The sequence below is a fragment of the Argiope bruennichi genome, chromosome 9 (genome assembly GCF_947563725.1).
Source record: "Argiope bruennichi chromosome 9, qqArgBrue1.1, whole genome shotgun sequence".
NCBI lineage: Eukaryota > Metazoa > Arthropoda > Arachnida > Araneae > Araneidae > Argiope > Argiope bruennichi.
Genome location: NC_079159.1, coordinates 110,810,100 through 110,835,696, shown reverse-complemented (window position 1 = coordinate 110,835,696; position 25,597 = coordinate 110,810,100). Strand labels below are relative to the sequence as shown.

Here is a 25,597-nt window from a genome sequence, read left to right as displayed (position 1 = left end):
TGTTATGGGTTTCTATTTGTTCTTTATCTCCAATAATATCATTTATTAAAAACACACGATTACATGCACTTGATGTTACAGAATTAATTTTTATTTCTATAATATTTATATTCAATTTGGAGAAAAAACTATATGACTAATTTGCTTAAAATTTACAAGCCGCTTACATGCAAAATCATAAATATATCACTTCCGAAAGTGTGAAGATATATCATGAGCCTAATTAAACTGACGATTTTATCAGCAGGTTTTTAAATTAATAGAATTAAGTTAGATCCAAATTTAGAAATACAAAAGGTGAACAAAAAATTTTACTTACTTCTTTAGTGTTTAGACCAACAGAAATTTCCATGTTCTAGAATTTCGAACTCTACCCCAAAAAAATCACCAAGCTTACGAAATTGTTCCAAAGTATTCTTCGTTCCAGAAATGCTACTTTTTAAACAAGGAGATCCTTCATTATTCTCGTTTAAATCGTCAATTTTCAACATATAAGAAAGGAGTTGCTGATAAAAACTCCCCTCAAAAGTACTGTTAGTTTCAAAAACTATGCACAACATGCTGGTAAAATAAGATCCATTAATAGTTGTAAATGAAATATTTAAAAGTGCAACATGTTAAAATAATATTTATAAGTAATTGCATTTCCAAAATGAATTAAGAAAAGCAGACGATATTTTTTTCCGAATATAATTAAAAAAATCAAGTTGATAAATTTTTAATTTTTATAATAAATCATTACTCTGTACATTTAATTAAAAGAAGAATAATTGCAAACGATAAATTGTTTTTTCAAATATTTTTAAAATGCAGATGATAAATTTCTAGTTCTTGCCGGCTGATGCAATTTCTTGGAAGTTGCTAAAAAATTTCAAAGCTTATAATATATTTTAAACTTTTAACAAGCCTGTTCGTATTTTATTTTTATATTTTTTTTGTTACTTTAATATTATTTTGCAATAAATAATGAATTATACAACAACAGTAAAGTCATTATATTTGTTTGCTTCAATATGCAATATTTCATTGTTTTTGTCCAAGGATTAAAAGGAATTTGAAAATATTAGAAACTGTGATTTTAATTCAGATGATAAAAACTGTGTGCTTGTACATAACATTAAGTTGTCAATAAAGTATGTATGAAAACTAATTTACATTTGACACCAACTAATTACAGTTGAAATAAAAAACTAATTTATATTTGAAATACACCAACCCCTTATTTATATGTTTGTAAAATAATATAGTGCGTCATTTCATAAGTGCATTAATGAATGAATATAAATAAAATTGGTTTTATCTCAGCGATACCAAACTATTAATATTAACACTAAAGTTAATATTTTTGCTGTCATAAAGCACGTATTATATTTTCTTTCTCTAACAAATATATAATACTAATATTTTGGTTGTAACGACGATTTTAGTTCCAACTGCAATTTAAACAAAGCTTTCGCCGATGTTGAGTTTATTTTATTTTATTTTTTGCAAGAAGGAATCAAGCTTTTTCAAAGCAGTAATGTGTAGACAATTTTAAAAGTGTAGACAATCCCTAATAAGCATTTTAGGCACAAAATATTTTTATAGATATTATTATATTTAAAATTGTACTTTTATTTTTAATATATGATGAACAACATTGAGATAAGATTACATCGTCTCTATTTTTTTCTTTTTTTTTCCGAACCTGTATATATTTTAGAGGATATTGTTTATAAACTCTCTCAAATAGTTTAATTTCATAAAACAAGGAAAGGAAAATCGTCGCTACATTTCCAAAGGATATGAACATATAAAAAGAATTTTTTTCTTCTTTTCTAGATTTTCCAATGTAATGTTCAATATTGGAAGAAATACATATGATTAAATATTTGTAGAAGAAATGGAAATGATTTGAATTTTATTGAATTAGTGAAAAACATTTTTGGAAATTATGCATGGAAATATTTTTTTTTTCAAATTATTAAAATTAGCAACAAATTGTACAGAATAGCTGACAGTAAAATAATATCGAAAATATAATTTCTTTAATTTTAAGGTGGTGTAAAATATAATTTTTTTGATATAATATTTTTAAAAGTTAGAGCGAAAATATATCAAAGTTTTTATTAATTTTAATTAGTTAAATTTCTAATAAACTCAAAAACTGTTTCGAAGTACACATTTATATCCTTCAAAATACGTTTAAGTTAAATTTAAAAACTGTTGGTTAAAAACTGTTAAAACCAACCGACCAACACATAGACATGCATTCACTTTTTATAATTAATAGAGATAAAGCTTATTGTTTTTCTAATCGAGAAAAAAAATGAGAAGTCATAATTTTCACAATTTATTATGTAATAAAGCGTACAAAAATATTACCATCAATGGTAATAAGAACATTATTCTGACATTATACAATACGAAACAAACGATTATCATATTGAAATATAGTTTCTTATAATACATTACTAACATGCATTTAACAGAACATATAAGAACTTTGCTTTGAGTTTAATTGCATTTTCATAAAAAAGAGGAAACAAATTTGAGGAGACTGAATGAAAAGAAATGTTTGCATTCTTACCGGAAGACATTACTTTTTAATTAATGTCCAGAAGCATGTACAATTTTTAATCAAATGAATATAATTGAGTTTTGATGTTTTAATTTCATTCTGTTAAGTAAAAAATATTAACCTTTTATTTTAAACAAATTAAATCAAAATCCCTTTCCATAAATTCCATTTTAAAATAAAACAGCTTTCAATTAAAAATTAATCATAGCTTTATAATATTAAGTATGTTTCCTAGAAATTGACGAAATGCATATAAATTCTTAAAAATTTTTGTATTTGTTCAACACAATTCAACTCGTAAAGTCAAAGTTCACTGGCATATTGCACTTATAAAAATTTGATGTACAAGATAATCCAGCATCTGTACTTCTTAGCGCTTTAGTAAAAACTTTGGATATCAAATCTGCCTTTGGCACCAACAAGAGAAAGTAATGCTTTTTTGAGAATAGGAATATAATTTTTCTTGATGTGCTTTGAGGACAGGAATAATTCTCTGGAAATTCTTCTAATTAAAACACTTAGAAACAATTATCAGCTGCTGATACTCTATTTTAAATGTTCTCTGACTTCGAGCAGACCGGCTTTAACTCGATTTTTCAACTCTTTGATTCTCCACACTGTTGCTCAATATATTCTTTAGAATGTCCAGAGGAATGTAGACTACTTTGTAACTTGTTTCTACATCTTCATCTTCGGAATTTTCACCCGTGGTCCGAGGCTGTTCTCCACCTGAATGGCTGCTTTGTGCCTGTTTGGCATAAGTTGATTCAGAATTCACTGCTTCGCCTTGAGATGATTCTGACTTATATGTAGAAGGAAACGAAACGTAAGCAGATGATTGATCAGGATTATTTTGTGATTTTGCAGAATCTTGAGCTGATGGAGTATAGTTTATTTGTTTGGCTGACGAGGAGGCGTAAATAAGTTGTCCCCCATTAGTGGATGGAGCAGTTTCTTGTTCAGTCAACTTCCTTTCATCTTGGTGATTTTGAGCCGCATATTCGTACTGATATCCCTGATAGTTACTGTTTGCTGAAGTTGGAGTAGCATATTTAATATGGCTAGGCTGAGTTGAGGATGAATAAGTTGGTTGAGTGCTGGCATAAGTGTAGGGACCCGTTTCATATGACTGAGCATTATGCCCTGCATAAGTCTGGGGCTGATTTCTGTATGTTATTTGTCCATTTTGATTTACATGAGTATTTGAATTACTTGCTGCATTTGTAGAGGACTGACTTATTGATTGCTGAGGATTAATTTGTTGTTGACCATTTTGTACTGAGGCAATGTACTGTTGTTGATTTCCAGCGGCTGAATAGCTTGGTCCTGCCTCTTGAACATTCTGGCGAGAAGCGTGCATGTTTTGGTTTCTGGCTTGTTCCATATGAGAATTAGGTACTTGCTGGGAATTTGGGTAATTCTGATGACCGTTTTGTTGAGTTTGGAATGTCGAAGGTGATGCATGAGCAGCATTGGCAAAACTGATTTGATGCCCATCTACTACGTATGTTTGTCCATTTTGAACAGCCATGCCATAATTTGGATGATTAGCTTGTGCATTAGTAGCTTGGCCAGATATTTCAATTACTGATTGTGGAGCGTACGTAGCTTGCGTTTGTGATTCATAATTTTTAGCAGGAATTAACTGTAAATTCTGAGCACTTTGTTGTATTAACTGATATTTTTGGTTACCAGCTTGCTGAGAAAGCTGCTCATGGCCCGTTACTTGAGAGGGGTGATTTTGATTTCCCGAAAAATAGATCGTACTTCCTACGCTTTGCTGAGCTAAAGTTGCCTGATTTTGAATTCCGACCTGAGCTGCATCCGCTTGATTCGGTTGCCTGACGGTAGATGTTTGGATATATTGCACAGGTTGAGAAGCTGGTGTTGGTTGATATTGCATATGTGGAGCATTGTATACATTATGTTGAGCAAAATTAGCCTTCTGTGAGATCTGCTGAGCTTGTGGCGCTGAATGTTGAACATGAGAGTGTGTAAAACTACTTGAATGATCCTGTGAAGAGGGAACTTGCATTACGTACGTTTCTTGTACTTGGTGCATTTCATGTGAACCATGTTGGGCATGAGCCACTTGTGGTTGATTGAAATAAAGATTCTTTTGCCCTCCACGGTGCTGAGACAGGGCTTCTGTGCCTAAATGAGTAGCCAAGTTGAGGAAATTAGCAACATTCTGCTTATGAGATTCACCTACTTGCTGGTTAGAAGCAGTATGTTGCTGACCCGATGGATTTCTTTGATTTTGAAACTGTACTAAAGAAGCAGACTGGGAACGATCATTTTGGTGATGGTGCTTTGGTGGATGATTATGTTGAGGATTCTGGACGAAGCTGCGTTGATCCTTAGCCGCAATCATAACTCTGCCATTTCCTCCATTTTTCAATGTTTTCGTCTGTTTCTGATCTTGAGAGAAAGAGGCAGGAGGAGGAACAACCACCTGGTAGGTTTCTTCTGATTCTCCAGTCATGACAGAACCCCGATATTTCGAATTTTGTTGTTGCAGTTGTGCCGGTGCATTGCTAACGTACTGATAGCTTGCCTGTGCTTTTGGAACGATTTGTCCATCAGGCATAAGCACTATGGGAATGGATAAGTAGGGTCTCTCTTTGGATGCTGCTGGTGTAAGTGGTGCGTGGCTGTTCTGGAAACTTGGATTGCGGTATTGAGGAACTTGTGCAGTTGCCACCGCAAGCATAATAGAAAATAGACCAAGAACCTGTAGGGGAAAAATAAAGATATTCCATCAAAAAAGGAAACCATGTAGAAATTTCGTTACATTTTAAATAATGAATTTGAGAATTTGATGCATAAATAAAATTCGGATTATATGAAAAAATTAAAAATAAACAAAAATCACATTCACATTATAAGTTGATTTGATTATTTCATGATTTGTTTATTTATTATTCAAGATAATTTTTTAAAAAACTGATCGATTTCTGATCTATATATAATAAACTAGCTATTACCCGTGACTTCGTTTGCGTGGAAATTTTGATGTACATGTATGAGAACTGAACTAGGCATCTTGCGCCTCAATCAATACCTAAGCTCCGTTAACGATTAGGTCATTGTGAGTGCCATCCAGCCTATGCACGATATCTTCTGAGAAAGCGTCCTTGTATTTATCCCACAGCTGGAGGTGGTTTGATAGTACGCAAGTGCTCACTAAAATTGCAAACAGGTCATTGTAAGTAAAACGACAACGCCTCCATCCCCGCCTGGTTGCCACGGATGTCCTGCAGGCTGCGGTTTAACGCCTCTAATGCATGCTTGTGCAACACTGTGCACTCGTCCCATAATATTAACTTGCACTGCTGCAAAAGGACTACCCGGGTGCTGATTTTGGTGATGTTGCATGTTGGGGTATTTTTGCTTGCAAGATTAAACTGCAATTTGAAAACGAAATGTGCCGTCTGGCCACCGTTAAGTAAAGTTGCAGCAATGCCCGAAGGAAGTTACAGCCAGAGCTATATTGCGGTTTTTGCGGAGTTAGGCTAGCAGAAGATTCAAATCAAGTCCGTATTTTTTAAAAATCAAGTCTATTTTATTTATCGATCGATATTGACATATTTTTTAAACTTTTAATTAAAATGAAAATACAGTTGTCAACAATAAGAACAAACCGCGCATGCGTGAATGTTCAACTCCAATTGAAGTAACGCAGATGCATGAATTTTCTTCGCCAGTTGGGGAAACGCAATGCAGATTAGAAATTTTTAATTTCCTTTATTCTGTTTTATTTTAATTTAAAAATACTTCTGGATGAATCCAAAAGGTCGATTCATTAACTATGTTTAATTTTAAATAAACTAAGAAAATAAACAGAATCGTTTGAAATAATCGGCCAAAAAAATGTTAAACCTAACCTCATTAGCGTGGGGGAAAAAAGATTGAAACCTTACTCATTTGGCGGTGGGGAAAAGAAAAGATTTTTTGGCGGGAAAATTAGTTATTATTTTATTAATTAGTTTTTAATTAATAAAAAATTAACCACTCAATTAACCGGAATAAATAGTAGCCTATGTCCTATTCCAGACTATAATCTATCTCTGTGCTAAATTTCATTCAATTCCGTTCAACTGTTGTGGCGTGATTGGCTAACAAACAGAGATAAACAAAGAAATGTATAGCCTATGCATACCACAGCTCTTGCTATTTGCGCATGCGCAATTTGAAGTTTCACCCATGCGCGGATAAGTGCTTTACGCATGCGCGAATCGTAATGGGAAAATAATGAAAATCGCAATTATAAAACTCCTTTTTTAATTTTGATATGATTTCAATATATTAAAACTTTCACCAATAAATGCCGTACAAAATGGTATAAATATCCCCAATATCAGTTAAATATTTCTCGAGTTTTTCGAATTCAAACATACAGACGCTTTCAGGAGACTTCATTTTGCGCCATGAATGCTTTGATGCTTAAGAAATACATTTTGAAATGCTTAATTTTCAAAATTTCCATTTACCCATAATTATTAATGATTCATTCATGGGCTGAAATTGTAATTTATCGAAAATACCGGGTGTAAATAGCAGAAATTGAATTTGAAAAATAAAATTATAGATTTGAAAACTGCAATTTTTTTTAAAATTTTTTTCTAATTATAGAATAATTATCAATCAAACAAAGCGAATTAAATGGTATATTGTAATAAAAAGAACGAAATAGGGATCGTGTGCAGTTTTGTTTTGAAGTTAAATTATTTAAAAGTAGTAGCTGTCTCGTCATTTATAAGTAATGCCACCCAGTTTCGGAAACTTTTGGAAATTTGCATTTAAAATTATTTCAGTATTTGGCAATATTTATTGAAACTAGAAGTTAGATCTATGTAGTAGCGCTCTGGTTCATTTCAGATGGTTCAGTATTTAAAAAAAAAAGGAAAAGAGTTTTAGCATAGAAGTACAGTTTCAATCATTACTTCTTAAAGTTTAGAATGTACAAATAAAAAATAGATGGGCATTGCCATATTTATGGCAAACTCTTAAGAAAATATCTAGTGCTAAATATTAAATAATATTTGAAAATTCCAAGCTTTATTTAATAAACTCTTTCCTATGATTAACAAAGTGATCCTTGATGGCTTTCAAGTTTAGCATTCTCATCGTAAAATAAATTCTGAATGAAATAATGATGGTATATCTTCTCTTATGGAGGAAAATATCTAGTGCTGAATATTAAATAATATTTGAAAATTCCAAGCTTTATTTAATAAACGTTTTCTATGATTAACAAAGTGATCCTTTGATGGCTTTCAAGTTTAGCATTCTCATCGTAAAATAAATTCTGAATGAAATAATGATGGTATATCTTCTCTTATGGAGGAAAATATCTAGTGCTGAATATTAAATAATATTTGAAAATTCCAAGCTTTATTTAATAAACTCTTTCCTATGATTAACAAAGTGATCCTTTGATGGCTTTCAAGTTTAGCATTCGCATCGTAAAATAAATTCTGAATGAAATAATGATGGTATATCTTCTTTTATGGAGGAATTAGAATAATTCATGGGCAGTGGAAATCATAGTTTAAGAATTTAAAAATTATCCATACCTTCTGATTCCCTCTAAACCAAATTTTAAAATGCACAAAATGCGATTTTTTTTCCCATCCAAGTTTGAACATTCTCATATCTCGTATATCCTGCCATTTCAGATCCTTTTCGAATATAATATACCTCTTTAACATGCACACCACGGATCTTGGTAAATATGGTGATGACCTTTCATATTTAAGATAAAATCCTTTTTTATATTCTCTTTTGAAGGGGGAAAAACTTTTAAATCTTCATTCACAATTTCCAGAATTTAATCCAATTTCACTTCACCAGATTAAAACCAAGTATTCGTATCAGACGTTCTTGATTCCCATCCGCTGCCTTCGGCCTTCTAACTAGCATAAAATATGCCGTCTCGGTTGAAAATTGAGTCCTCATGAAATCAGTGATGAAATATTTCCCTCGTTAGTTAACTTTTCCCTGTATAATGAGGCGTGTCCGGCGCCGACAAGTTATCATCGTAATGAGGCTTAACACGCCGACTAACAATGTTGATGATAATAGAGGAGTCATCGCCTTGTAACGAGATTCCGACTGGTCCCTGAAGGCAGTAATGCGTGTTTGATCAATCAGGATATATTTAACAGATTCCAGAACGTTTTTTTAGCGATCTTTTACCATTTATTTCGACAGATTACTTATCTAATTCCATTTCATTGCCGTGGCATAATTTCTTTCAATCTACGACCATGCTGGACTTATAATTAGTGGACACTAAGCCGAAAATATACCAAATGTCCATTAAGGCTGCTGTCAATAATATTTTGTTTAAGTTGACCATCATTGGATCTAGTGACTCAAAATTAGGTTTAGAACATTTATAATATTTTTTTTTTTCACTGGTTAATACATTCGATCCACAACAGACATTTATCTCCCCATTTGTAATGGAACTAAATGACATGAAGTCTCTATGTCTTGCCAACAAAGAATGAAAAAGACAAATTTAATATATATTTTTGAAAGGTTAAATGGCAATAATAATGCTAAGGAATTAATATCGAAGTAGTGTATAAGTGCAAGAAAGATTTCAGTCATTATTCATGAGCTAATTGGATTCTGGCAGAAATTTAACAAGTTGGAATCGCTTTAAATAAATACATAAATCAAATTCTCACAGATCAATTATTTATATAATTTATGTGAGATAAATATTAATGATATCAAACAATAACAAGCAATATTTAATTAAAAATGACATTTAATCAAACCAAGTTCAGTTTAATTATGCACTATTACTGCATGTTAATTAATAACATGGATTTAGATCTTGATATGGCATTGACCTTACAGGTTATTCACTTGCCCTATTAAACATTATTTCCTTGAAATAAAATATATTCTGTAGGTTTCTAGGTGCTGTTCTAGCTGATCGGGATTTCTTTTTAGAGAATTAGAGAATTTGCTTTTAGCTAATACAATAATAAATAAACCAAAATAAATAGTAAAATAAAACTTCGCCGTTTTTGCTGTTCATGCTTTCGGAGTGCTATTGCTTAGTATGACTCCAATTTTTAAAAATTTGATTTGGAGATCAAATACGCCGATTTTGAAAACTTTCGAATTCATATTTTAAGATTTCGTTATGTAATTAAACTGACAACCTCTGACGAATCATTCACTTAAGCCAATGATTGAGGAAACCACTCGAAATATCCCTTCTATAAAAAGGACATTTGCTTTTTATATATTTTAACTCACCTGAACAGCTGAAGTATCATATTCAACAATGAATACAATTAGAAAGAGACCCAGTCTCGAAGCTAATATTACCATGAACAATAATGTAGAATTATCACCAAATAAGAACTTAGTTTCAACAAAATTTCTTAAGCGATCATTCCATTTTAGAAGCGAATAGAAACAGTTTTTACAAATTCGTATTTTATTCTAGTTGTTCTGTGTTTGTAAAAGCAAACATTTCGTGAGTTAGAGTTTTTAAATTTTGCACGCTTCTATAATTTTCATTGTATATTTTCCAAGCTAATTTAATGTTTCTAGAAGTAAAATTAGTTGATTGATGTAATTAAATTTTCATTTCGAAAAATGGCATCACATGTTGGAGAAATTGATAAAAAAAATGAATTTAAGTTTTATAATATTTAATAACAAAAAGGACTTATAGATTAAAGGTTATAAATAAAAAAGTAAAGTAAAATAAAAATTTATCTACTTTTTAATACACTAATAAAAGTATGTTTCTAAAAAAATATTTGTATTAAATTCATTTGTTAGGATTTTTCAACGTGAAATCTCCGGTTGCCATCAACTAATTTATATTCAAAGTAACATCTCGTTTTTGGCGAAATATTCTTCGGGCAATGGGACAAGGGCGTGGTGAACAAGGCACGTACTTTGAATAAATCATTAGAAAAGGTACCAAATTTAATGTCTTTTCAATTAAAAAAAAAATATCGACGAAAAAAATATCGAACAAATTGTCCCATCACTTTGAATCAAAAATAAGCATATTAACGATTTCTAATAGCGCAAATTATTAAGATTTAACGATTTGCAATAAGACAATAATTTAGAAAAGCTTTTATAAAAAACTCAAATAACTAATTTGACTCCGAATTGCAATTTTTCTTTCCATTAGAGAAATGCAATTTATCACGTCTACCTCAGACGCCAATATGTTTATGAACAGATTCCCGAACTTCTATCAGATTGCCTTCCGACTTTATTGTCCATTCTTTTTACTAAGCCCTTCCTAAGACGCACTTATTTTTAAAGTAACGGCTTTGTCTCGCTCTATACATAGTGCGAGCTTAATGAATAATGCATTTATACATTTAGAATATTCAGTAATAACTATTTCTTGAATTAAGGCATATCGAGATCAAATGTTATTTAATGATTAGATATTACGTAATTCATGAGTCATATTACAGAGAAATGAAATAACTCATAAATAAATCCGTCATAAATTACGCTTAAACTTAATAATTAAGTACTAAATAGCCGTCAGTTATTAGTATCTCGACTTCTAGCAATCCAGACAGATCCGTATGTGTTTTTCTTGGCTACATGTCAACAACCGCGGTAAAAAAATAATAGAACGTCTTGTTGAAATGTGTATTTTCAACGAGACGTGTGTAATATTATTTAGGGCTTCTATATTTAATGTGATAATTATTTTAAAGCTTCCGTATTATTTGTAAACAGTGTGATGAAAAAAAAAAAAAAATTCTTTCAAAATGTTCTAAAGAGCAAACTGTTGGACCTACAACTATCAATTATGGCACGTTGCTATTTCTTAAATACTAGGTGCACAATATGAAAAGTTTTTCAACGCAGTAATTAGATATTTAATTAATTAAAAATTAATTTCAATTTTAAAGTTTTTCTTCAGTAACTTCAACACATAGTTATTGAACAATAATCCTTTTAATATCCTTTATTAGAATTAATATAATACATATTTTATTATTTATTTACTATAGAATGCTCATTCGACTTTAACTTTGGATTTAGCTTTCACAAAGTAGCTTTCAATTCTAAAATTAAATAAATTTGTTTTGTTTTTTTAAATATTTTATTTTCCAAGACTTATTAGTGTATATTTCTTTGAAATATCGTCTAACTCTCTTGCATTTTGTATTTGATAAAATGTTATGAACACTTAAATTTGATTTAGAAGACAAAATCTTTAAAATAACTAATCGCTTCTGGCGACCAGCTACTTTTGTAGGGATATTGTTTGCATTTAACTTCAGTTAAACAGTTAAGATATAACTTCATGTTCCATATTAATTTCGGGTATTAAAGTTTTATTTTCACATGCTCTGATCAATGTGTACCTGAACCTCTCTAAAGTGTGAAATCATCAAATGAACTATTAATTGAAGAACTGGACTGCTCGAAACTCACTGGGAAGGTTCCTTGCAATAATGAAGCATTACAAGAGATGGATAGAGTGAGAAATTATAGACCACCATCAGCTTCATAAATTAGAAACGAAAACGAATAAATAGTAACAAACAGAAATAATAATCCAACACCATATATAGAAAGGAAAATGGACAATTGCAAGGAAATTCGCTTTTTCTTTTGCCATTTAATATTGTGATTCTGTCATATGTATATACATATTTATATTAATTGTAATTATTTAATAAAAAGTAACTAAAATAAAAATTTTCTTTGTTGACCTAAGTAGGAATGGATTAATTTTTTTTATATTACTTGTTTATTGTTGCAGTAAGAATACTTTTAAAGCCACGAAAATTTTTAAAAAGCCGATAACGTTTCGGTAAGCCATTCGGGGGTTGATGACAACCATATCAAGGCAGTGATCACAAATGATCAACTGAATACCTCTCTCAATATAGGAGAGAGGTTCAAAGAGATGAATTGTATCATTAATGAGAATTTAATTTGATTGGCTTCGGTTGACGCCTTAATATTTCAGTATATCACAAATAAAGAGAAAACTTAAAATAGAATTATATTTCAACATTCAATGTATTACTCGAATACAGTAAGAACTATTCATTTTGCAAACAGATGATGACTAATGATGAGTAATTAAACCAAATCGTCTAAAATAACAATAAGCGAATTGGTTAAGGAGACATTTGAATGGGTCGTCATCAGCCATCTTAAAAGTTAATATCCATTTCTAGAAAATTATGCTCTGTTACAAGTAAAATTGAAAAAAACTTTATCTATCACAAGCTGCTGCGACCATTTAGGTCGCCTTCCTTCCACTGTAACTTCACTATTGGGAATCGTATATGATGAAGCGATTTCTAAAGTTAAATCATAGATTCTATTCTTTTTATAGATTCATCTTTGCGTAGCAAGTGAGAGGGGGAGTGGAATCTATATTCAAACGCAAGCCAAACAAAAAAAAATCTATCACAGACTCACTAACGATATAGCCGTTTGATTTTTACATGTACTGATACAGCTTCTCAAGTTTCGCATTTCAACGTTTTTAAAAGTATTTTAGAATGATTTTGCATACATCACGAATAATACGAAAATTATCAACATTAATCATTTAGGAAATTCCAAATATAAAAGTAAGATGCTAAGTACTAGCAGGATAAAAGTTTTTACTGAAATAGCTGAGTTCAAGTAATCGAAAAGGTTCTTAAATATGCCAATTAAATAAAAGCATATAATAATTGACGAAGGTTCATAATATGAATTTTTTTCGCTCCTTCCTTCAATGTCTTAATAAATGTAAACGGCGGTTTTATCCTTTTCTATACTCAATCAAAATTGACGAAATTGACAAAAAGTGAAGCACTAAGATTTATTAATATCCATTGCCTCTCCCTCTGAAATTTGACCCTCAGGGTATATATTTAAAGAGATGTGAAAACCATTTCTATATTGCATATTTTTCACAAATAAGAAATAAAAAATTATATACTAATAATTCTTTAAAACGGTGAGATTTTTGTCTTATTCTTATTTTTCTTAATATTTACCTTAATATGATTGGTATTCAAATTAATAAAACTAACAAATTTCTAGGAAATTATAAAAAAAAGAAATTAAAAGCGTCAAAATTACGAAAAAAATGCATTTTACATTTTTATTATTCTGAAAATACATCATATTTTCCTACGTAATAGTATAGGTCTGATAATTTAGCGAGCGTGATCTAAGAACTATATCATATCAGATAAGCATATTAATAAATTGAATCAAAGTTTGCCAGATTTTGCCGCGCTTTTCTGCTTTATAAACCGAATTTACCAACAAAACACTCTGTAAAGGAGAATACCTTTCAGGCGAAATAAATCGCGTTAAAAAAAAAGCATTGTTCGGCAAGCTGAGTATATAAACCACGCCTTCAAGCAAAATAATTTTTCATATAAAAATATCACACTGTTTGTTAAAGAGTGTTTAACTTTTTTTTCCTTGTTTTCTTTTTTATGCATTGCCAATAATAAAGATTGGTAAATTTTATAAACTTGGTATGATTATTTAATTGGTTAATTATTTTTAAATGCTATATTACTTGTATTCCTCAAATTCTTTATGATAAAAAGAAAAAAGAAAAACTAAAAACATAATAAAAATTTAAAAACATAAGTATTATCCCAATAATCAGAAATTATTATTATTATTATTTCGGCTAACTCAAAAGAATCTACGAATGTTAAGAGAAATATGTCCATTATAATCGTTCTTAAAGCTGTACTTTCTTAATTTTTGGGTGCCAAAGATTCATATCATAGAAAAAAAAAGAATCTCTTTATATAAGCCTGTTTTCTTATTGTTTATTTAATGCTAAATAGGAAAAAAATATTGAAACTTTCAGTGCAAGAAATTTGAATTAATATTTTTTTTTTTTGGCATCGTTTCTGCTTTTATACTACTGCAAACGATTTTTAAAATAAGAAAGAAAAACTTGATATATAATTGAATTCATTCGTTGATTTTGAAAGAATAATTCAATGTCAGAATATACTAAACTGTTTTCTTTCTTGCAGTAAAAGGATTTATAAAACTGTGATGAATAAGTAAGTGATGAAAAATATATTTATTTAGTAGCATTCATACTGATTGTAGTTATTATTGATAATTGCTGTGGTTACTGTGATTGATCTGTAAATCATTGATCGTAATATATATATTATTCTTATTCTGTTACTATTCAAGTGCTTGAAATTAATTATTTATCTGAGTACTATTTTTACTTTTTATTATTTCGTGGAAAATTGTGTATTGATAAGAAAAATGTAAACAAGTATTCATAAAGTTTTTGTTTTATTTTCTTTTGTTGGGTTTTTCCCCCTCTTTTTTTTTTCTTTACCTTTTTTTTTTTTTTTTTTTTTTCGTATTTCCCATATAAAAAAAGAAGTAATTGAGAATGTGATTCGAACAATATGTAGAACATTGGATGATTTTTAATTTGAAAATATTCATTTCCCTAGATCTTTACGCTTTTTAAGTGTGAAATGTTATTATTTCTCATTTTTTTAAAATGCTACCACAATTATATGTTTGGAACAATGTCTTCAAAAAATTCGTGGTTTTCTCTCCATTCACACTTAGCTTGTAACACCTTAATAAATATGTTTACCCTTTTTGACTATAAAAGTAAATGCAATTATGGCCTTCTTTTTTACAGCTGTCAGTTGCTTCGTTTTAAACCTGCCTTTCTATTCATAAAAAAAATTATCACATCTCGTCTTTAAGCGAGCAGCTGAATAGAAAACTGCCAATTCCGCTGTCTTTTTAATCATGTAAATGACGCCTTTTTAATCATGTGAATGACATTGTGATGAACTTTCTAATTTCCTTAAGAAAGGCTTGAAAGGCCTCACCTCACCAGATGAATTGCGATGACATACAAATAGTTTATTTCAATTCTTTGAAATTTTAAGTCACTCCAATTGAGTGATAATATCTTTTTTTTTAAATTTTAATATCGTTTATGTTTTTTTTTCTTAATTTTAATATCTTATGTTTCCTTTCTTTCAAAATTTACCTAATTTTTTAAAATCTATAAGAGCTAGAACTACATATAAATATTCTAATGATTTCATCATTCAAATGATTTGATTATTTACTTTTTAAAACATATAATGAAAAATTAAAAACTTAGAATAGACAAAAATGTCACTCCTCAATTCATGAATTTCTTTTATAAAGTTTTCTTTTCTTAAAACTATGATATTCCTTACTATATCTGTATTTATAATAAAGATGTATATGTGTGTATGTGTTACCGTTATACAGGTCCGACTGTTTGAATTGTAGTTACCAAATTCGCAACATATATATTTACGAGCACATCAAAGGGGATTTCAATAAAAATTTTAATTACTTGAAAATTAAACGAAATTTTGACGTTTTTCTACTATTTGTATGTCATTCCTAAAAATAATAGCTTCCTAAAATATTATAACACAAAAATTACTCTATATCACCTGAAAATTCAAACAATTTTTTTCACGTATGTCAAATTTTTACTATATAATTTTTTTCTATTTTAACCAATTTTTAAAAGGTGCATTAAGCACATTTTACAACAACATATTTCATTACTGAAGTGAAACTCAAATTGTTTTCATTGTTGCTTCTAATATTTAATCTAAACTTTTTCCCCCATTGTTGATAATGAAAGTGTGAAATTACAGCTTATTTTCTCATAATAAATAGATTTCTTTTTAAAGCATCCATTTAATATACTTTTTGAAATGTGTTATTTTTACATTTAAGGTTTAACTTCATAAGTAGGCATTGATAAAATTTTAAAAATAAATTAAGTATGTTCATTTTTAAATGCTGCTGCGCTTTAATATAATGTAATTGCATGTGTAAAAATATATTAACCTTCTTATTTCTTCAAAACTGATTTCTTGTTTTAATACGCTGAATTTTAATTTTAATCCGAGAATTTTTTAAAAATAATCCTCTAAATTATTACACAAATTATGAAAAATATTCTGTAGTGCATATCAAATTTCAATCCCGAATGGTTCCACTATCTATTCTTATATTTTAAATAAAAATATTTAATTTCATCTAAAGAGTTTGTGAATTACTTTGAATTTTAAACATTTTCGTTTCTCACATTTTAAATAAGACAGATATAATAAAGAATGAACGGAATGGTGTAAGGATTTTTAATAGATAGTTATAAATTTTATAAATAGTTATAGATTTATATAAATAGTTATAGATTTATATAAATAGTTACATATCTGTTAAATCTTTAATTTAAAAATACTTTGTTAAGAAAGTCATCAAGAGCAAACTACATAAAAAATGTATTGAAAATTTTAGCAGTCATTAATCCTGGTGATCCAGCGAGTCGTCAAAGGCGACTAATATACATGCATCTTGTAAATTATATATGTATGCGTGTGTTATATACCAAATTTAATATTATTTTATTTATAATTTTATTTATAAATTAAATGTATACATTTTGTGAATATTAATCATGCTATTATATATTTAAAGAACTAGAAAATAAGAATTTTAAATTGTTTTCAATGTTTTGGTGGACTTTAAGAAAGAAAAAAAAATTGTGGGACAAAGCTGCAAAGAGATGAATTTAAAATTTCCAAATGTATCAAAACTGTCTCAGGAAATGCCATTAGTAAAAAAAAAAATTGATAAATAACTTAGAATTAAAATAAATTTTTATTGTATGTTTAAAGCAGTTTTTCCGTTTAATCTCAGAAAATTGTAGTTTTGACTAATTTTTTTGTTTATCTCGAGCAATTTTTTATTTGGTTACAATCTTACAAAACAATTACTCTTTTTATGACATTTTATTATCTAAATTACTATGAGCTAATTTATACCTTCAAAAGTGGAAAAAAAGTTTTATTTCATAAGCAACTTCTTTAAAAACGTCGCGTCACCGAACTTGAGACTTTTAAACCGTCAAATAATTTAAAAACCATTAAATTAAACTGCTATTGTATCATTATGTTTGCAATTATAATAAGATAAAAACGAGAAGTAACCTATAATATTAATATCACTGAAAATTATATTTTCGTCAAATTAAAATATCAAGGTCAGTACGTGTAGAAGAAATCTTAATTTGAATATGTAAATGTGATTTAATAATAATATTTCGCTTTCTTAGGAATTTTATTCTCTCTTTAACGGATTCATTTACAAGATTCGTGACATGCTCGTTATTTTTAAATTCAGCACGATTCAGTTCAAAACGTTCATTTTTTCAGTAAGCATAAATTTAATTTAGCATTTTATATGCTTTAAATGTAGTATAAACATTCGCTGCATTTCGTGATTTTTTTTTATTTATATATTGTTCCATCTCTTTCGTTTGTTTGTTTGTTTGCTTATTTCTCTCTTATTAAAATTTGTATGTACTAACATGAATTTTAAGCACGAATTATATTCTTGCGAACAAACTAAATATCAAGGTCAAAACAATGTGTTTCAGAAATAATGCTTTAGTCTGATAAAATATGCAACCACAATCCAAACGTAATCTCATTTACACTTTTAGGCCTTAAGAATTTAAAAGAATTTATTCGTTTCGAATTTTGAACCGTAAAAATGGTCCTTATCAAATACAGCAACTATAAATAAACATTAAATAATTTCAAGCGTTTATATCCTTAGAGGAAGAATAATGAAAAGAATAATCCAAAGAGTAATAATCTATAGAATCAACTCAATGTTTATGCCCGTTTGCCTTATGTTTAATGACTTCATTCAATGAAGCTACACTGATTGGTTATACGAACAGAAATCTGTACTCTTAAATCATCATTCACGCTTTGAATCGTTTATTTTATTCCTTGTCATAATTAAGTGACGTTTCAGTATTACGGTCTTTTCTTGCGATTATTTATTTATCTAACTTTCAGGGTTTTTTTCCCCCTTTAATGAAACGGACAGATGATGATAAATGACTGTTACATAAAACAAAAAAAGAAATGATTTGTTACTTACACAATCAAAATAGTGGGGAAAATTGAAAAACCTCTGAGATATAAATATTTAAAATTATGAAATAAAATTTTCCGTTAAAGGAATTTTAGCGGCAGAAATGTGAAATTTTGATAAATAGACGTCTTTTTTTAAAAACCAGATTTTGATATTTTAGTTATGATGCGATATTTTGATATTACATCAACGGATATTGTATTTGAATTGAAGAATACATTTAATGTAAAATAGCCTTTTCTATTCATAAATAGAAGTGTCTATTCAGCTCACGGCGCATTTTGCGACTTAGTTGAATAATTCCCTAAACCTTTATTTAAATAATATCTATTGATTATAGGTATAAAATTATTGTTTAGAGACAATTTTTATCTTTGTAAAAGATACTTTAAAAGAAGTTATGATAATCAACTGTTTCTTTTTCATAATGTTCAGTGATCTAATATTTTCCATAATATTTTCATCATATTTTCGATAATTTTCGTAAAAGAGATAAACAACAACAAGCTTATTTCATTCTGTAAGAGAACCATTTTTGCTTTCTAAAATATTATTAACTTATTTATGTTATCTACTGAACTGGATATTGTGGAATCGCACAAACACATACACTAAGATTTTTCTAAACCAACAGAAGATTAGAAATGACGACATTTAAATGAACAAATTAAAAGTCAAAATATAATAGAAGTTCTTATAAATTTCGGTCTTTTAAAAAGCATACAATGAAAACACAAAAAATGATTATGAATATTTTAGAGAGATATTTTAATAGTAACATTATTCTTCAATAGCTTGAAGAATAAAGAATCCTTTACAAGAATGGTTCTGGATGTCAGATTCTACAAATCTTTTAAAAATTAAATTCTAACTAAATAATTTTAAGTCTGTTAATGAAAAAGTAATTCGAATTCGGCATTGCGGTTATAATTTTAGAAAGCTTATGCTGTTATTAACTTTATTTTAAAATAATTCCGCTGTTCTAATCACTTTCGAAGTAAAATTTGAAAGATAAAATAAAATTGTATTCCAACTCTCAATAAACAATAAATGTAAATTTTGATATTAAAAAATTAATGTTTTATAAAGCAGTCTAAAAGGAATGCATTTGAATGTTATTTATTATACCTTGGAAAATCAATTGTTTTAATTCATGAATTTGCATTTAAAAAATTCTAAAATAATACATTATAAAAAAAATGTATGAGAGATTCCATAATTACATCATGATAAAGAATAATAATTAAAATAGCTATATGCTTTTTTGGATTTAAAATGGATTTCATATTCTGCATTCTTCAATTAAATTTATAAATATAAAATATAAACAAAATCATTATAAATTATTTCACTTTTCGAATATGCAGATAAATTTCACTATTGTCTGCTTATGAATGTTTTATTATTCCGTTTCATATATTAGAATTATTAAAATAACTTTTCTCTATTTATTTTAATGATCAATCTGAATATTTCACTTTTTAAATAAATGTAAAAGGTTTTGTTCAATTTAATTTCTATCAAGATAAGTGAAGTAAAATTTAATTCTCAAAAATTAGCAATTATGTAAATGTCTAGAAAATCTAATTTGCTCCTCTAGAGTAATATTTTACATAGTTTCTGCTGAACTATCATAAATTTTATCAATTCAGTTTACACGAAATATTTATAGATAAAAATTTTACTTTGCGAATTCGAATGGTATTTAATTTATGTGGAGCCAACGAATTAACCAAATGCTGATATAAAATCCATTTTCCTAAACAAAAATTGAAAACTTATGAAACATTATCAAAATTATGTTTATTGGAGCCAACGAATTAACCAAATGCTGATATAAAATCCATTTTCCTAAACAAAATTTGAAAACTTATGAAACATTATCAAAATTATGTTTATTAAGCAAAGCCTTTATTTATTTCATGCTATCAATTAATTTTAAATTATTAATTTGTGTTGTAAGAATTCAACAATTTTTAATTTGATGTTTTAATCAGAATTCTTGCATTTTTCATTATTATTATTATTGGAGATGGCCAGAAAAATATTAGTTCGCGTACACTTAAATACTACAAGGCTATGATAAAAATTTACATTAATTTAAACATTTGCATTACAAAAATTTACAACAAATACATTTAAAAAAATGTATTTGTTTGATTTCATTAAATATATAGATTTTAACTACTTCAACAATTTTTAAATCTGTTTGGTTTTCAAATAAACAATGGATGCATATTTTCTTACTTACTTGCATAATTCAAGACTTGTGCCGAACTAAAATCGTCTGCCAATTGAGAGATCGAAAAATGCTCGACTATGTGTCCCTGACCTCCCTACTACTAAGCAGTTACGGTCAAGGTCCCCTGCTTAAATATTCCGCGCGCTGGGCAGGCAGAAGCAACACCAATGAAAATGCATTTTCCTACTGACCCTCATTTTGGTTGTCAATTTTTCCTCTTATTGGCTTTCGCGAGCTTCTTTTTTTTAAATCTGCCGTAAATTCTCCGGTTTTCGGGAGTGAGTGCAAGGGTTTCGAAAGAGGTTGCTAGTAAAAAAGAGAACGAAACATTTTGCCCCACATTCAACTGTCTCTTTTGTCTTTATGGATCCTAATGACGGAGAAGTATGCTTTAATTAACAATCATTAATCGACTCTAATGTTCGAAATGAATTCGTTCAAAGTCTTTAACTCGAATTTAAAATTAATCTGGAGTTAAAGGGAAAAATTCGCGATTTGACCTTTGCCCTGAAGGAAATGCCGCGAGGATGGACATTTATTGCGGGCAGTATCATCGCGGAAAAAAAAATATTTTAAAACATTTTTTTTTTTAAATAATGCAGAAATATGATATATTATATTAGGCAACGTTAGTTTAAACATGCCATCATTAACATCGTTTTTGTTGCCTTAATAAATAATTTATATACAACGATAACTTTTCATTTCTTTTTGCTTATAAATTGATTCTTTAAAATAGCCTTTTCCCCAAAATATTTTTCTAAATTCGAATAATTTATTATAGTTTAATTAAATAGATATCTATAATTAATTTTTGGTTGTTTTCCTTGTTTTAAAGTTCAGATAAACATGTGACCTTTGCCAAAGTTGACACAGTTATAAATCATAAATAAAAATAAAATATTCTAAATACATTCTAACAACTTGTAATACAAATATTAATTTTCATGGTTCTCTTCGCTATAATATTCGGAACTCATGAATTTTTAATTCTGTCGTATGTAATATCTTTACGCAAAACTTAGATTAGACATGAAGAAATAAGAATTCCATTCGGGAATTTCTCTTTCTTTTAATGTAAATAGGGTATATGTTAATAAATATTTTCAACTTATTATTAGCAGATATTTAATACTTCTGACGATTTTGATGATAAACTGTTAATGGCTTCCACAAACTTTCAATTTTTAAAATTTACAGAAAACGTTCACTGCATTCTTTAAAATCACGCATTATCTAAATTAAATTTAAATCTGTCTCAAAAAAACAAATAGTTGCAGTTTAATTTGAATCGAAAATCCTCAAAAAAGTGTATATTTTTGAACGTCAGACAGTATTAATGTAATGGAAATTAAAAACATTCCAAAACATTAAGTATAAATGAAGCATTCATAAATATAGGAGTACCCTCCTCGAAATTTTTCGCCTACTCTCTAATAAATGCACTCCTGTAATTATTAATCGTATTCCAATGATGAATAATAATTATAAAAAAAAGCCTACAGTGGATAATTTTTTGGAGACCAATTAATCGCTAACATATGTATTAGAAAACCGAATGTGTACTTTGAATACATTTTTCATGAATTATTAACCCTCTGGGTGGTTTCATTTTACGTGTGAAACTTCTGAAAAGCGAGAGATGCCAGACTAGTAATGTATCATAAACGCGCATCGGTTTTCCAAACGAGATGCACTGAAAGCGTTAGCCGAATTTTTGCTTTCCGCCAAACGTCATGTGGGGTCAAGAGTCCCTAAGGGTAGGAACAAGTTACCGCTCATTCTAGTCAAATTTTATGGCTTTCCTTTATTTTGTACGGCTACAAAAATCAGAGGGTTTCTAAGAATAGTGAATGGGAAGACTTCTGTTTCTTTTTAACCCCGATCGCTGATATAAAACTTTGCGAATCATTGCACAGCAGAATCGTTGAACAAAAATTTCATTATATATTCGGTCTCATTTCATTATATATATATATATATATATATATATATATATATATATATATATATATATATATATATATATATAAAGAGAGAGAGCAGTCAATGTAGGATAAAATTTGCTTCATATTTCCTTATTATTCTTTTAAATAAATCATTGTAATATTTTTGTGTCGAGCAATAACATTTGCAACGCGGTAGCATATGTCTAAAATTAGAACTAATCATAAATAGTTCTGTTAATCTGAAATGCTTAAATAATAATAAAGAGCTGATGTATTATATTTTAGAAGAAATGGCATCATCTTCTATTATAATAAAACGTACAATTTTTGAGTGCAAATCAGCAAATTGGTTGGACAGCTGAAAAAATATATTATTTTAGAGCCACATAATTGACTACATAGGTATTAGTTATCCAGGCCCTAAAACATCTCGTAGCAGTTTTATCAGAATTCAGTATTGTTTATAATCATTATTTTTTATTGAAAAATAATGACATGTTCGTTTTTAAATGATTCAAAATAATGAAATATACAATTTAAAACCTTAAAAATTGTGCCAGTGTAAATGCATATCAAATGTTTTTATTTAGAATTTATTTTTGAAGTTGTATACTGTTCTAGTTATTTTAAAGAGTTAGTGAAATTTAAAACAATGAACATTTATTTCTATTTTTTCCCTCATCTATTTCCACGATTTTATGTTCACATTCAATGAAATTGTCATTTTCAAAAACATTCAAAGGCAGCTAAAACAAACAAACAATTCTTTTAAGATATTATGCAGGAGTATTTTATTCCTCATAAATTTCAATATGTTTATAATGCTTAAAATTTTCTTTTAAAAAATACAATGTACATAAATGTTTTTTCTAATTTTCATCTAATCTGAAAAACTAGTTTGATACTTTTCATTTAAGCAGTTTTAAACTTATTAATTCAAGATATCTCCTACTGTACGATATTTAAAAATTGCACGTATCACACACCTGGTTTTCGCAAATTTATCACCAAAATTTTATGTAAAAAATTTATTCGCATGTTTCAGAAATTCTATATTCATATATTTTCCACACTCAGAGAAACGGAATTATAAAGAAATGCTGAAAGAAAACAAATAGTATCCACCCACAATATCATCCACAGACGTTTATTATTATTATTATTATTTTGAAATTGGGAAATCATAGAGAGCAAGCGATCATTGATGACATATCTAATGGACAAAAGTTTTAATATGAAATAAAAATTGGCAGAATCGGTTGGAGCAGCTTAAGCACCGAAAGGTTTTGGAAATAATTTTAAATTGCCGCCATGTGACGTATCTAGTGAATATATATATATATATATATATAATATTTCTCTTGAAGGAAGGTGATGAGGGACATGCGATCTTTTATGATGTATCTATGCTTATAAGCTCTCATATAAATTAAAGATTAATGAAATTGGTCTTGTGGTTGAAGTTGGCGCTGGTTGGAATTATATATATATACATGGGTGAAATTTTGAAATCATTCGGAAATCTAGTTATTAGCGGATTTGAAAGTATCCAAGGTTTGTAACATAGTCAGTTGACTTTTATATATTTATTTATGTAAAGTAAATGTTCACTACAGAAAAAAAATTCCGATTAAATAGAATTTTATACAAAAGGAACATTTTTAAAAAAATTCTTTTATCACCGAACTATGAAAATATTGTAATGTGGACTGGGAATTTAAAAGTTAAACACATTTGAGATTCTAAAAGCAATAAACACTGGATTTTAAATGTATTAAGAAACATGCATGGAAATTAAATGCAACTTTTAAAAACATTAAAAAGCAGATTAAGAATTAAAAATGTGTAATATTTAAACGTAATAACGTAGATTAAAAAATTCAGCCTTTTTTTAGAAACTTATAACTTTTTGGAAAATTTGCATAACAAGTATTTATTTATATAATTGACTTAAAAAACAAACAATTTTTTCTCAAATTTCAGATTAATATAGCATACTGGATATGGCTTATCCCCTTTTTTCAACCATTTAAACCCTTTTATTGACCTTTTTTGACCTCTCAATTCAATAGCTAGGGTTAAAAAGGCAGAGTATGTACCCTTGGAATCATTCCATGCAAAGCATTTGAGATAACTTTTAAATTCTTTCTGTCTCGTACGCAACGTATTGCAATTTTCATAAATTAATTGCAATTAACTTAAATGTAATCTTATCTCAAATATTAGATGAAACTGGCTGATGGGAAATCTATCTGACCGTGAATGCGTGAGCATGATACCCCAAAACAAAAGCGACTAAATCAGTTAAATGTATCATGCAATTTTATCAAAATGTAGATTTATATTAATTTTTTTAAATATAATTTGTAAAAGGATTAATTATCCGTAAGTCTGTCTATTCGTGAGTGTTTGATTAATCATTTAAAATTACAAAAAATAGATAAATGAAATTTGGTTCTTTGCTTTGACATCATTATTACAAATATGTATCGAATTTTTGCTCCAATCTAAAAGGATAGGAAGACGTACCTAATTTATATTTGATTCTATTCTAAAGAAATGCGGATACCGCTGCACTCATAAGCATATGCATAGGAGAAAGTAGAGAGGTAAATAATAGCATTGATCTTTACCTTGATTGCAAATCCTTAGATTGCTTTTAATAATAATAATAATAATAATAAAGTATTGATCAAATTTGTTTTCCAGTTTGGACCCCGCAACTTTTAAGGTTGATTCTGCCCCAATGTGTGCAGTTTGTGAAATTTTGTTCCATAAGTAACACTCCCATAACAAAATCTGAGTGAAGTAATGTATAATCCTTTATTTTACACGAGTAAATAGCAGGTTGTGATA

General features: G+C 28.4%; 1 protein-coding gene across 1 annotated transcript; it reads right to left on the bottom strand.

Moving 5' to 3' along the window:
* Positions 1-2,797: 2,797 nt before the first annotated feature.
* Positions 2,798-20,882, bottom strand: LOC129984568 (uncharacterized). The gene is made up of 2 exons (XM_056094483.1): positions 20,802-20,882; positions 2,798-5,294 (listed from the first exon to the last, which is right to left on the bottom strand). The coding sequence occupies exons 1-2, from the start codon at positions 20,805-20,807 to the stop codon at positions 3,144-3,146; spliced, it is 2,157 nt and encodes a 718-aa protein (XP_055950458.1). The 5' UTR covers positions 20,808-20,882; the 3' UTR covers positions 2,798-3,143.
* Between the last annotated feature and the right edge of the window lie 4,715 nt (positions 20,883-25,597).